At 56.7% G+C, this 13,150-nt stretch overlaps 2 protein-coding genes across 2 annotated transcripts; both read right to left on the bottom strand.

The window, feature by feature from the left end:
* Window positions 1-1,137: 1,137 nt before the first annotated feature.
* On the bottom strand, window positions 1,138-6,505 carry SLC23A3 (solute carrier family 23 member 3). Its single transcript, XM_008644926.2, has 12 exons — window positions 5,634-6,505; window positions 5,205-5,365; window positions 4,597-4,691; window positions 4,187-4,260; window positions 3,719-3,900; window positions 3,443-3,566; window positions 2,980-3,127; window positions 2,646-2,899; window positions 2,350-2,455; window positions 2,108-2,275; window positions 1,826-1,921; window positions 1,138-1,645 (listed from the first exon to the last, which is right to left on the bottom strand). Exons 1-12 carry the CDS (start codon window positions 5,739-5,741, stop codon window positions 1,314-1,316), a joined length of 1,848 nt encoding a protein of 615 aa, XP_008643148.1. The 5' UTR covers window positions 5,742-6,505; the 3' UTR covers window positions 1,138-1,313.
* Window positions 6,506-6,685: 180 nt separating this feature from the next.
* Window positions 6,686-13,144, bottom strand: CNPPD1 (cyclin Pas1/PHO80 domain containing 1). Its single transcript, XM_008644915.2, has 8 exons — window positions 12,958-13,144; window positions 12,670-12,772; window positions 10,174-10,255; window positions 9,474-9,594; window positions 9,255-9,383; window positions 9,015-9,076; window positions 8,641-8,758; window positions 6,686-8,140 (listed from the first exon to the last, which is right to left on the bottom strand). Exons 1-8 carry the CDS (start codon window positions 13,024-13,026, stop codon window positions 7,508-7,510), a joined length of 1,317 nt encoding a protein of 438 aa, XP_008643137.1. The 5' UTR covers window positions 13,027-13,144; the 3' UTR covers window positions 6,686-7,507.
* Between the last annotated feature and the right edge of the window lie 6 nt (window positions 13,145-13,150).

Here is a 13,150-nt window from a genome sequence, read left to right as displayed (position 1 = left end):
CTGCAGGTGCCTCTGGCCCCATGCCTGGGCACTGGGCTCACAAGGCGGCATAGAGCAGCACTGTGCCAGCTTGGCACACCACGCACCCCCAGTTCCCTCCGCACTGAGCTCTACCCTCACCCCAGGCACTGACTTCCAAACCTCATCACCCATTCTCTGACTGTAATCCCCCACCAGCACTCCATGCACAAGGCCATCCACCCTGGGCCCACAAACTGCCCCCGATGCACTGCCCCTGAGTCTCCCATTTACACTCTTTGCACACACCCCTCCACTCACCCCTGTCCCCAGGAAGTAGGCTGCAGTCACCTCTCAGGGCAGTGCCAGGGCAGGGTGGTCATCACACAGGGTTTGCATCCTGACAGGGTGCCAGGAAACAGGGGAGTAGGCAAGGACTTTGCAGTGCAGGACAGCCTAGGTTGCATGACCAGGCTTGGGGTGCAGGACCCAGCGGGACTTTGGTCACAGCTGAAATTTAGTGTCAGGTGAGGATGCTGGCTGAATGAGGATGAGCTGTGCATTATGCTGCTGTGTACAGCTGCGAGGGTCAGAGAGCTGGGGAAAGAGGGCTCACACCTGGGGACCTGCACCTCCCATCCTGCATCCACCTTTGGGTGTTTCACCTTGGGACCAGGTGGAGGGAGATGTTCTTCTCCAGGGAAAGCCACTGTTGGCTAGAGTAGTCACAAGAGCAATGCCTAGGGCGTATTTATGTGGTGAGCACTACTGGGACCATCCTACTGTAGGTGAAAGGGTGTTCATTGTTTTGGGAATCTCAGCTCAGATTCACCCCCAACCTGGAGCATCCTGGAGTGCCAGAGCATTGATATATACCTGGTGCCGTGGGCATTGATAGGCCATACGCACAACTGGGACACAGCAGGGAGGAGGTGGAGAGCCAGTCCTTCCTGAGCACAGCGCCAGCAGGTGAGCATAGCTAGAATGACAGTCCTTTGGGTGTCCAAAGCACTGAGCCCTCCCCTAGTCATCTCCACAGGATGATGGTGGATTTTAGAGGCACCCACATCCTCCTGCAGTGGCACCAGGTGGCCCTGCCCTCCAGTCACAGTCCTCAGGGCACCAGGGGATCCCCTAGGTAAATCCCATCTGGAAAGGAAACCCCTAGAAAAGGCAAAGTTGGTTGAAGGTTTTTATATCTCGCTCTCAAGCAGGGAAATCAGGTTTGTGTTGGGAGGGTGGAAGCTCAGGTTCCTCCAGTCCTCGAGGCCTTCAGAAATGAGGAGCAAAGTGGCTCACAAGCTGCCTTGAGGGCACAGCCCTGTTTTCACATGAGGCACCCCTGCGTGACAGGGTCAGGCCACAGTGTGCCATGCAGGCATGTCTGTCTGGCTTGACCGTATTGCTGGCTGCAGCTCCCCAGAGCTGGGTTTGGGGAGCAGGTGTGTCCCTTCCCCCGGGGCAGCAGTCCCCTCCTCGGTGGCACTGCTACCCTCCTCCTCTTCCTCACTCCTTGGGCAGAGGAAGCAGCACGGAAAGGCTTTGCAGGAAGATGGCAGCAGCCTCCTTAGCCCAGTGGGGAGCCTATAGGCTTGGCTGGCTTTGCCTCTCTCTCCATGGAGGTGACAGTCACCAGCTCTAACTTTCCATGGCTGCTCAGAAAGCAGCCCTCGTTCCTCCAGCGTTCCTGCAAGCAGGGAAGTAGGCAGTGAAATGGGAGCCCTTTCCTCCAGGTGCATCCTCCCAGCCCACACCAGCCCCAGGATCCTCAGTAGGACTGCCTGAAGGCAGAGCTGGTGGTTTGTCCAATGGACAGATCCAGTCCTCGGAGTGGGGAATATGCAGAGCACCTAGAGCAGCCCCTCACCTGAGACCGTGTTCTCCAGAAAAAATGACAAGAAGCCAGTTAAGAAGACAGGCACCATAAGCAGGGAGAGGAAGAGGAGGTCCAGTGGCACCCAGCCTGCAGGGACAGTGCCAGAATCAGCCAGGAGGTCCCAGCCTAGCCAGGGGAAAGGGGCAGGAGCTGCCATGGCAGAATCAGGGATTGAAGAGGGAGCTGCCTGCTACCATGAGCCGACCCAGCCTCCCAGAACACTGGAGATGTGTGGTCACCATGCCATGGGACTCTGGGGAATGTCCCTCCTACCTGTGGCCAGGGGAGTCAGAGCCGTGCCAAACCACCGTGGTACCAGCAGTGCCATGAACATGGCAAAGCCAACAATGAAGATGTTCCTCCCTGAGTCAATGTCTGCGTACTGGAAGTAGGAGATCCCCGTGCCCACAGCCATGGCGTAGGTTACACAGAGCACCCCTCCTGCGAGGGGCAGGAGTCAGGCAGTGCCAGGCAGGCTGCAGGTGTCGCAGCAAGGGGTAGGGCAGGGTACCCACCGTGAACTGCCAGTGGGATGTGGGTGAGGAGCCCTGCCAGCCTCGGGGACATGCCCAACACCATGCACGCCACGGCGCTTACTTGCACCGAGAGGAGAGAGCCAGCCTGGCAGAAAGAAGAATGGGAAAGTGAGGATGGGTGGCATCACCCCCTGCTCTGTCTCCCGCCCCATCCTGCTGTACACACCTGCCTTTCCCAGGGCTGTCTCTGTCACTGCCTGGCCATTACGAGTCCCGCACACCTGCTCAACTGCCTCCCCATCCCTTGCCAACCCATTTCCCCCACCTTGGCATACCTGTGTGAGGCCAGTGGCACAGGTGTTGGCAATGCTGGAGGCTGTGCCCCCCAGGGTGCCCAGCAGTCCTGCCAGGAGGCTGCCCAACCCTTCCATGCAGAGCCCCCGGTTACAGGCGTGAGGGGGTAGCTGGGGAACTCGCAGCAGCCTCCCACACAGCACGTAGCAACCCACGGAGTTCATGCTGCAGCCGATGGCCATGGCAATGCCCACTGCCAACGCCCGGGGGGTGAGCAGTGGCCACCTCCACTCTCCTGCAGCAGAGGGAAAAGGGACAGGTGATACAAGTTCTGTCCAAACGTGGATGGCTGCACTCAGCCCTGCTGCCCCCTACCTGCATAGGGGATGTGGATCCAAGGGGCATTGAAGGTGCTGTTGGCCCAAGACAGCTGTGCCATGGCCGGGTCCAGTGATTCCCAGGGAATGTGGAAGTAGCTGAGGATGGCACAGACAATGCAGACACCAGCAAATGGGAACAGTACCTGGAAGGCAAAAGGAGACCCTCAGCAGGGGACCCTCCCCCCCTGCCTGCCCTGGCCAGCACCCCATCCTTGTCCTGTCACCTTTCCCAAGGAGTCATACCACATCTCCCCTTACCCCTGCAGGAAGCAGTCCAAGCTGTTCTGCTCTAACACCCTAGGTCCCCAGCATGTCCCGAGAAGCATCCATGTTCTGGGAGCTGCACCAGAGCTTCTCACCCCTGCCTGTTCTCCACGTCTTACCTAAACCCACACCAAAGGGCCAGGCTTGGAGAGAGAAGCGTGGTGACAGTGAAGAGAGCAGACAAACCACAGTACCGAGAACGTGCGCAGGGTGGGAACTGATGACTCTGTGGAGCCCTCCCAAGCATGAGGCCAGGCACAAAAGGGCAGGCGGCAGGACCGCAGGTGTTGGGAGAAGGTGACAGCAAGGAGCATGAGCCTAGGAGAGTGAGCACGGGTCACCACACAGCATCACAGTCAGTGATGAGGCCCCAAATGTGTGCCATGCACTGCAAGGGTGCCCCATCCCTGTCCCACTGGTGAAAGAAAGCCCCAGGAGCCACCCACCAGTACAGTCCCTCGCTCACATACAGCAGTGCTACACCCCAGTTAGTGGAGCAGAAGAAAGCTGCTTCCTTGTATGCAGACAGCCCGATGATGGACAGGCTGGGGGCCAGGACCATGGGCCCGCAGTGCTGGGCTGCCCACCCGCACACGCCAGACACTCCCAGCACCAACTGAATCATCCCAGAGACCAGCACTGCTCCAGAGACCTGAAAGAGGAAAGGACAGGCCTGTGGGGCAGGATACATGGAGAGCAGTCCAACACCTTCCCTTGGCGACATTCCCAGGGCCCCAGCAGCATCGCTTGTTTTACATGCTCCACTCACCCCGAGTGCAGAGAAACATATACATGGACATGCATTATGATCCCCATTGCCTTCGCACCTATTCATGGCAAATCCCAGAAAAAGAGACTGGGCGTACAGGGATATGGGTGACAAGTGGAAAGCTGATCGAGCAGGATGGGGACCTCCATCCCAGCACAGGAGCACCCACCTCTCGCAGCGAGTCAGCCCAGCTCCCTGTGTCTCTGCAATGAGGTACGAGGCATGTACTGGCCATGGCTGTGCCTGGAAGGGAATTTTGGAAGGGTGTGATACATGTGGATCCTGGGCTCCTGGAGCCATCTCCAAGAGCATGCAGCAAGGAGACTGCTGGCTGGAGAAGGACCGGTGTGCCAGCATCCCCATCCCCATTAGCCCTGACCCTGGGGAAGTGACCAGAGATGTAGCAAGTGCACTCAGGAGTGAGTAGCATGCTGTGCACTATCACCAGAGGGGCCAGCAGGCAGGACCCCTTGCTACCCCTCATCCCTACCCCACCTACCAGGCACCTCATCATTGCCATTCCCCTGGCACCAGCATGGCCCAGGCCCCAAAGGACAAAGGCTCCAGAGCTGTGCTCACCATTCCTGTTTGTGCTGGCACCAGGGGACAGGTGGGAGCTCAGCATCATGGCAGGGACCAAGTACTCAAAGGATGGGATTTGAACCAGCGGCAGCCTGAGGAAGGGGACAACAAGCACACATTAGGGAGGAAGGACAGCAAAGGGAACAAGGCTGCTCCAAAAGCCCAGGCTGCCAGAGGAACAGGAGTGGGAAGAGAAGAACTCCAAATTGGCAGGAGGTTACCCCATATTCTACATGTGCCCTAGTACATCCCAAGGGACAGCACATGGAGTATGTGCAGAGGTCAGAGGCTTTGCCAAATCCCATACCCAGGCCCTGTGTGGGCAGCACAGGCACCGGATGGTCTGAAGGAGCTGTGTACAATGTTGGAGCAAGGCAGTGAGGAGCTAGAGGGAAAGCACAGCAGTTTTTCTAGAGGTATGTGCAAGATGGAGGGGACGACTGTGACAGCTGTGCAGAGATGCAGCACAATAAGTTTTCCTTGTGCCCCTTCCCACTTCCAGCAAAGCTCATCTTCCCGCATCCCAGGAGGATACAGACATACCCTGCCATGGCATCACCCTCCTCCTCGTGACAGCTGCTCCCCCTTCACCCCCCCTTGCTCACCGGCTCCCCAGGGTGGTCTGCAGCACTGTGGAGATGCCGCAGGCAAAGAGGCTGCATGCCAGCAGCTTGCTGGTGGTCTGGGCATGAGGTGGCTCCTGGGGCAGGGTGGGCAGCAGGAGGAGGTGGAAGATGCAGAGCAGGGAGGTCTGTACAGCCAGGTGCTGCGCAGGGAAGAGATGGAGCAGTCACAACTCCTTGCAGCACCTAGAGCTGCAGCTCCCCATGCCCAGTCCCCGTGAGAGGGCAGATGCCCACTGACACCACCTGGGCAGCACTCACTACTGCCCACTCCCCTCCCAGCATACACTGACCACAGCCCTACACACCCTTTGCCTGGTAGGATGCAGCCCCTGCCCTGCAATCTGAGAGGATCCCAGCCCTCTCCTCATCATCCCATCGCTCTGGCTGCTCACCCTGGTCCCCCCTTACCTGAAGGGCTAAGCAGCAGTTCACCATCCATGAGCACATCTTCTGGGAGGAGCAGGACGTGAGCATGGGGCTCCCAGCTCCAGGTGCTCTGCCATGGCCCCCATTCATGCTGCTGCCTCCCCACACCGCTCCCCGTTTTCAGTGTAGAGAGGGGGGGCAGGCTCCCAGCCCCCTGAGACCTCCTTGCAAATCCTCACATGGCTGAACTTCCACCTTCCACAGGAGCTGCCCCAGGGTTAGCCATTAACTTGAGTTGGTGAGTAACCTGCCCTTGTGGCCAGGAATGCAAGTGTCACCCTGGTTTGTCACTACACAGTTCAGGTGACATGCAGCCACAAGCAGGACATCAGACACTATTACAGTGCCAACTACCCACAGCCCGGATCCCATCACTGCCTCTGTGGGCAGGGACTGGGTAGGCCACAGCCTTGACACCTCTTCCTCCACGTGTTTAGACTACTCCCACCAGCAGCATCCTCCAGCTTCCGTGTACCCTGCCCATGCTTGCTTCTCCCCAGCACAGCAGCTCCTGCCCTCCCAGTCCAGCCCAGTCTCTAATGGGGGTCTATTTTATCCCCCATTCTCCTAGGAGAGTATGGAATCCTGCCACTAGATAAGGATGCCAGAGCCAAGAGCTGCCTGCTTGGCTGGAAAGGATCCCAAGGGTGCACAGGCAGGGGATGCTCGTGTTTTTGTCACAGGGCAGAGGTGGCTGTGTCAGTGACCTGGCTGAGCCCTTGCTGCTCAAGGGTCACTCATTAACAGGTAAGACTTCAGAGAGCAAAGAGCAGTGGAGAACATGCATTCCCCACATTCCCAAGGATGGGGATCCTCCTCTCTCCTGCTGTCCCTGCCTGCACCGGACCTGATATCCCTCCTGTAACCAGAGAGAGACTGCAGGACAGGCCTTGTAGGTCTCCTGGGCTCACTGGCAGCACCTAGGATCTGTCTTGCACAGCAGCTCCAGGAGCAGGCACAGCTGCATGGACATGGCTCCACTCTGGGGCAGGCATGCTGCCAGTATGGAGCAGCTCAGCAGGACAAAGCAGGCACACAGCAAGAACTACTTTTATTGGAAGAGATTTGCATCTACAAAAGAGTGAAAAACAGGTGTAAAATCCACAGTAAAAAGAAGGGGCATTATGAGCTGGCCTGGTCAGCAAGACAAGATGCCTTCTTCCCACTCTGAGGAGCAGTCAGGCACTGTTTGCTCACAGACACAGCTGGGGTTTGGGATGGGGTCACAAAGCACCCCAGATTCAAAACACCCAACACAAGCAGGATAAGGAAGTTCAGCCCTAACCACACCTCATCCCCACCAAGCCCAGCAGGGCCCATCCACATCAGGGTACCTGCTCGGTGTCACTCTTGCAAGTTCCAAGAAGCGGCCTAACAGCCCCCAAATGTAAGTACTGCTATGACCAGCCAGCTCATTCCCACCTCCTTCAACCTCCTCTCCCCTATCCCAGGCACCCCACCTTCTCACTGGGGTCAGTGCCTTAGCCCCTCCACCCTGCACACACAGTCCCAGCCTCCAACATCCCATATGCCACCTCTGTCCAACACCACTCACTACAGGAAGGGGGACAATACTCCCCTTTGCACAAGCACCCCAGCCCAAAGGCAACCCATATTTACCCTCCAGCTAGTAAGTTCCCACCCCAGCAAGCCAGCTCTATCCCAACCTGCCCCAGCAGCCCCCAAGTGAAGAACATCCCTGCCCTGGGTGGGGGAACACAAGTGCTGGTTTGAAAGTAATGCACAGGCCTTCAGCCCCATGCAGTTCCAAGGATCAGGGGTCCCAGAAGTGCAAGGAAATAAGTTGTGCCACACTGGAAGGGAAAGGGAAAGGAAGGGGCTGCTGTCCTGTACTCCTAGCTGGGAAAAATGAAGCTCTTGATTCTACTGAGATCCATAGCAGTGTGCAAGAAGCACTGCTTCAGCCCCAGGGGGTCCAGCCAGTCCTCACGGTTAGGGGCTGCATCCCATGTGGGGCCTGCAGTGGCTGAGCAGGTGTGGCAGTGGAGCACCGGAGGAGCTGGGAGCACGGCAAGTCCGAAGGGGCCAGGCTGGCTGGGGGCTGCAGTGGGGCTGGTACGGTTGGATCTCTCACAGGCAGTGGGCACTTTCCGGAAAGGACCTTGTGGGAGGCTCCTGTGTTGGGCTAGATCAGGTGCCTTTGGGTAGGACAGAGCCGTCATCATGCTGCCCCACAGGTAGAGTGCAGTTGCTGTGACACCCCCACGACGTGGCTCCTTGGTCATCTCATTCTCCCCCAGGCAACGGGTGCAGCTGGCTGAGGAGATGTTGGGCAGCTCGGGCTGGGGCTGGCCAGGGGCTGGGGCTGGCTGAGTATCCAGCTGGCACCTCCCCTCCTCAGGGAACAGCGCAGGCCGGGGAGCTGTAGTGCTGACACTCCTCATGCACACAGACCGGTGCACTACAGTGATGGAGGCGAAGATGGCTGCGAAGCCAGTCAGGTACACCACACCCAGGAGGCAGGCCAGCTAAGGAGAAACCAAATGTTAGCCCAGACCCACCCAGCAACACCACCCACCAGCCATAATGCAGCATGGCCAGGATCAACCCGGCAGCTGCGATGGGAAAAAGCATCCCCCTGGATGCCAAGAGCTGGCAGCCACACTGCTAATGGTGGGTGGCACACAGCCTGCCCAAAGCAGGGCCTAAATATCACAAACCAAAATGCCCCAGCTAAAAGCCAACTGTTCCTGTTCAAGACCCTAGCCAGCACCCAGTTGCCTCTATGCCACCACCATGCCCATGTACCATGACTTGTGGGGCTGCGGTCCAGCACAGGGCACACCACCCAGCACCAGGCTGCAGTGCCTCAGGCAGTGCAGCTGCAAATCGGCATCTTCTGACAGCCTCCCTTTTCAACAGGGAATAAATCAAGGTGCTGCTCTCAGTGGAAAAGGGGGTCCTGCTCCAAATCCACAGCCTCCTAGGTCCCATGTTCTTGCAAGTAGCTCCTCTCCTATGCCCTTACCTTCACCACTTGCTGGTAGAACTGGCCCAGCACATGCTGCCACATGGACTGCTCCATGAGGACACACAGATCCGTGTAGGTGAACCAGCCACGCCACATGCCCTGTTTTTCAGCCACACTGCAAGAAGAAAAAAAAAAAAAAAAAACAACGGGGAATGGTGGATGTGGTATGCACCTTTCCCCATCAAAACAGCTTCAGCCCAGGCAGCCTTGGAGTAGACCCTGCTTAAGCTCTGCAGAAGGGAGCCGGAGAGCCTAGCTAAGGCTCACAGGTGTCCCAATCTCTTATTTCACTGCAGCAGGGCTACCTCCAAGCAGGGGCAGAGCCAGGCTGCAACACAGATAAAGGGATCACCCCCATCCCAGACACCTACCGTCCTTCCAGCCAGCTCAGCACTTCAAACAGCTCCCGAGGATCTGTGTAGAGACTCCAGTCCTGTCAGGACAGCAGTTAAAGGTCAGCGCAGTCAGGGCAGGTCACCCAGCACCCAGACACCATCCTTCTCTATCCCTTCATGGGAGCATGTGGTGGAAAACCAGAAATCCGGACTCCCCTCAATGCCTCTTTTCCCATGCTCTGTGAAACAGTTGGCAGCAGTGACAGTTTCACTTACAATGGCGCTCAGGAAGTTCATCTCCAGTGTGTTCATGGTCTGGACATCCACCTTCCCTGCAGCTCCCCACTCGTCGTTGAACACCTCCTCCTCCTCACCCTCATCATACAGGTACTTACTTGCAACCATCTAAAAGTAGCACAAAGGACAGGATCTCAGTCTTCACTGCACTCTTCCAGGCTTCTCTCCAGCCCAGTTACCCCCCTGCCCACCACTCACCATGGAGATCAGGAAGAGGTCTGAAGATGAGATCTGCTGGAGGTATTCGGGGTTCCGGTGCCGGAGTCTCTCAATGTAAACCAGTGCCAACATCATGGAGCAGGGCGAGATGCAAGCTTCCCTGTGGGACAGGGCAAGAACCAATGCTACAAACATCCCAGGCACCACAGCACAACTTGGTTGCTCCCTCCCCATGCAGGCAGTAGGAAGGTTTAGCAAATCACTAAATAGGTCACAGCCTTGCCAGCTCTGTGCCAGCTGTCCTGAGCTGCAGCAAGAGAAAATGCAGGGGATGCAGTGTGGAGAGCAGAAAGCCCTGGTTTCTGTTCCCAGGCACAGTCAGCTCTCAACTGAGCAGCCCTGCCGGCAGCAAGGAATGCTGTGAGGGCTCAGCTGCCAAGAGGAGATTCCAGGTTCAAACCTGGTTACCCAGGGAGCTACAGTTCCAGCCAGTACAGACTCCCAGTAACAAGAGCACACATGCATCCCAGAGAGCAGGACAAACATGAAGTAGCCCTGCCTGCATCAGGAAATCACCGTGCCTGCTGTCTGTGCCACCTACCCCTTTTTGCTCTTTTTGACACTAATCAGGCCTAAGCACAAAGCCAGTGGCTGTGCCAGGGGACAAAAGTGAGTCACAAGTAAGACCAGAGCTCCAAGTTCTGACCCAGGACATGAAGAGACAGGTTTTGCTTCTTACCGAGATACATGAGACACATATTTCTTCTGGAGTCTGCGGATAGGACTGGGAGCCACTTTCTGCAGCAACTCCACAGCAATATCTAGGACAGAAAAGCACCAAAGAGTTAGCCTCATGTGGCACAGCCCACCCCCACCCTTCCCCTTCTCCCCACAAGCCCACAAGGTCTTGGTGTTTGCTCAGCCCTTCAAGTTTAAATTAAACTATGAAGGTAGGACAGGCCTTATCAGAGGTCAGAGACAAGTGAGGAACAAACAAATATGCAGGTCAGGCAGATCACAGCAGGAAGAGGATGTGAGTGACCAAGGGCCTGTGGCAGTGCCAGATCAGCAGGTCTGTGTCACCAGCAGTCAGCTGCAGAGAAACACCCTCCCCTCACCCTGCAGGATCTCAGACAGCCCTTCTGGAGACCTTCTTGGACCTGATGTCAGACCACATCTTCGTGGTCCTCTGCTCCCCTCCAACCAGCAGCATCTTCCCCCTGCAGATCTCATCAGCACCGATCCAGCTTCCCCTACACCACAGCCCCAGCGCTCCCGAGATGATGACGTACAAGGTACCCATGTGAGCAGGAGCCCAAAGGTACTAATGGGGTATCAAAGCAGCAATACAGTGTAACTGCAGCTCAGCCTGCTTTCCCGGCACTCAAGGACGTGCCCCAGCATTCAAGCACTGAAAAGGCCAGAGACTGACATATACTGGCAGATGGCTCCAGCAGCTCCCTACACAACAGCACCAGCTGGGAGCATCCCAAGCAGCACTATGGTCTGATGCTTGGCAAGAAATGCTTTAGACAGGAAACTTGAAATACATTTTGCTTCCAAGCTCTTGGCTGACAAAGTTGAGAACAGTGTTCATCCCAGCAGCCTTGCATTTCCAGCTACCAGGGGAAGTATCACCACACCCCTCCTTTCTACATCTCTCCAGCAACTAAGAGAACAGCTGCACTAATGAGAGTGATGTGCCCAAAGTACAGCCACCAAGCTCAGAAAAACACTGCTCTAAGGAACCTCCCTACACCATTCAGGCCACACCACTACTGTGGTGTACAACCAGGCAGACATAGCTCCAGCCACCCATTGGCTGCTCCCAGCCTCTCCCACTGCTGCTGCTCTCTCTGTCCTTCCTGGCCACCCTTGTGCTACCGCAGAGGCAGTAACAACATCCCAAGGGATCCCTACAGCTTTTGTCCTGATATGAAACCAAATTCTTCAGCCCACAAATCCATCTCACAACAGTGTCCCGCCCTAGAGGGTGCGGAGAGCAGCTGATCAGTTTCCCCATCTCACAGCCATGGCACAGTGAGTGTGGTTACTGTTCTTCTGTTTCCAAAGAAACAAATTCACTTTTCAACTCCTCTCCTCAGCGAGCCCCATACTGCCTTCTGCATCCAACCCCCAATACCAAAGACCTTTTCCTGCTACTCCAGACTCTCCCAACAAGCCTCTGCCTTGTTTGAAGAACAGTGCCATAAACTTGCCATGTAGTTTATGGCAAGACACAGTTGTACCAAGATGGATGTCATAGTCCTGGGCCCACTTTTTTGACAGCAGCTGGTGAAGGAAGGCTGTAAAGCAGATCAGCCCATGAACACATTCTCTGTGTGCCACTCTGGCACCCAGCTGCTGGAGCCATGGCATTTCCTGAGTGCAAGGCAGTCCTTAGAGTTAATAGCCCCCAACAGTTTTCTTGCATGACTGTACCCTTTGAACTTTCATCCATGGAACAGTCCCACCTCGCACCCGGGTGTAATGCCAGCCTCAAGCGTCCCTCGCACTGCTCGTGTTGGAACTCGTGACTCCCAGCAGCACCCCGGCAGGTGGCTGCTCTGCCTGGGTCTGCCCTGGCACCACATGCTCAGCATCCTCTTCCTCACCAAGGCACATTGCACACAGCATTCTGGCAACTTCAGACTGTTTCCCTAGCAAGCAGATATTGGAAATGCTGAGACAACTACACAGCGAAGGCCCTCTAGCAAACTACTCTTGCCCCTTTCCATTCCTCTCCACCATCACCTGCAGCAGCTCCTCAACCTTAACCCAGCCATGTCCTTCTGCTCCTCAACACACTGCTGAATTGACAGGAAAAAAAAAATGCAATCCAGACAAACACACAGCAAGAACTTGTCCCCTTGGTGCTCACAACTAGAAGTTGAACAAAGCTGAGTGTTTTGCAGAGCACAAGCAATTGTCCAAGACAGCTCTTACCAGGCAGAAGTTCACAACCTGCTCTGTCAAGAAATTCACAAGCAATCTAAAGGACTTTACACACCAGTGAGATGTCAAAAATGCAGCAGTGGGCCAGACAGGGCAACAAAAGAGAGAGCAGAAGCCATGAGGCTCTGGCATCCTGCCCTGCTGTACTGAGTGGGAAAGGCCGGGCAGGGGTGGGATTTGGCACTGGGGAGGAAGCAGGTGACCTATTGGTCTCGGCCCCTTGGGCTACTTCCAACCCCCTTGACTCAGCACTCCCATCTGGGGACAATCAGCAACCCACCTGCCACAGGGCTAGAGAGATTATCCAGGCTGCAGTCTTTGTCCCAGCCATAATAGAGTCGCTTCCGCACTCTCTCGCTCAGTTGCTGGTGCCTGGGCAGGAACTGAAGGCAGACAGAGGAACGTGAGGAAGGCCCAGAGCACTCCTCATACCGTGCTTTCCACCCCAACCCAGCTCAGGGCTACACCGGGCCGGGGCCTGCGGCCACACGGGGCTCCCCGGGAGCGAGGGATTGGGGGGGATTGCCCCGGGGGCCTGCTAAGAGCAGGCTGGACCGCGGATACTCACCGTGAACTCCTGGAACCCACTGAGGGAGAAGGCACCCTCCTCGTCCAGCAACAGCTCGTCCAGCTCCATCTTACCCGCTCGCAGGGCGGGGGCTGACAGCTCCCCTTCGGCGATACAGGGCCGGCTCTGAGGGCGCGGTGCCGATCCGCTCCGAGGCCGAAGCCGAGGCCCGGCGCCGGCGCGGGGGCGCGCA

This window comes from Corvus brachyrhynchos, unplaced genomic scaffold (assembly GCF_000691975.1).
Source record: "Corvus brachyrhynchos isolate BGI_N302 unplaced genomic scaffold, ASM69197v1 scaffold490, whole genome shotgun sequence".
Classification (NCBI taxonomy): domain Eukaryota; kingdom Metazoa; phylum Chordata; class Aves; order Passeriformes; family Corvidae; genus Corvus; species Corvus brachyrhynchos.
Note: the sequence above shows the minus strand (reverse complement) of the source record. Positions and strands in the feature narration are given on the sequence as shown.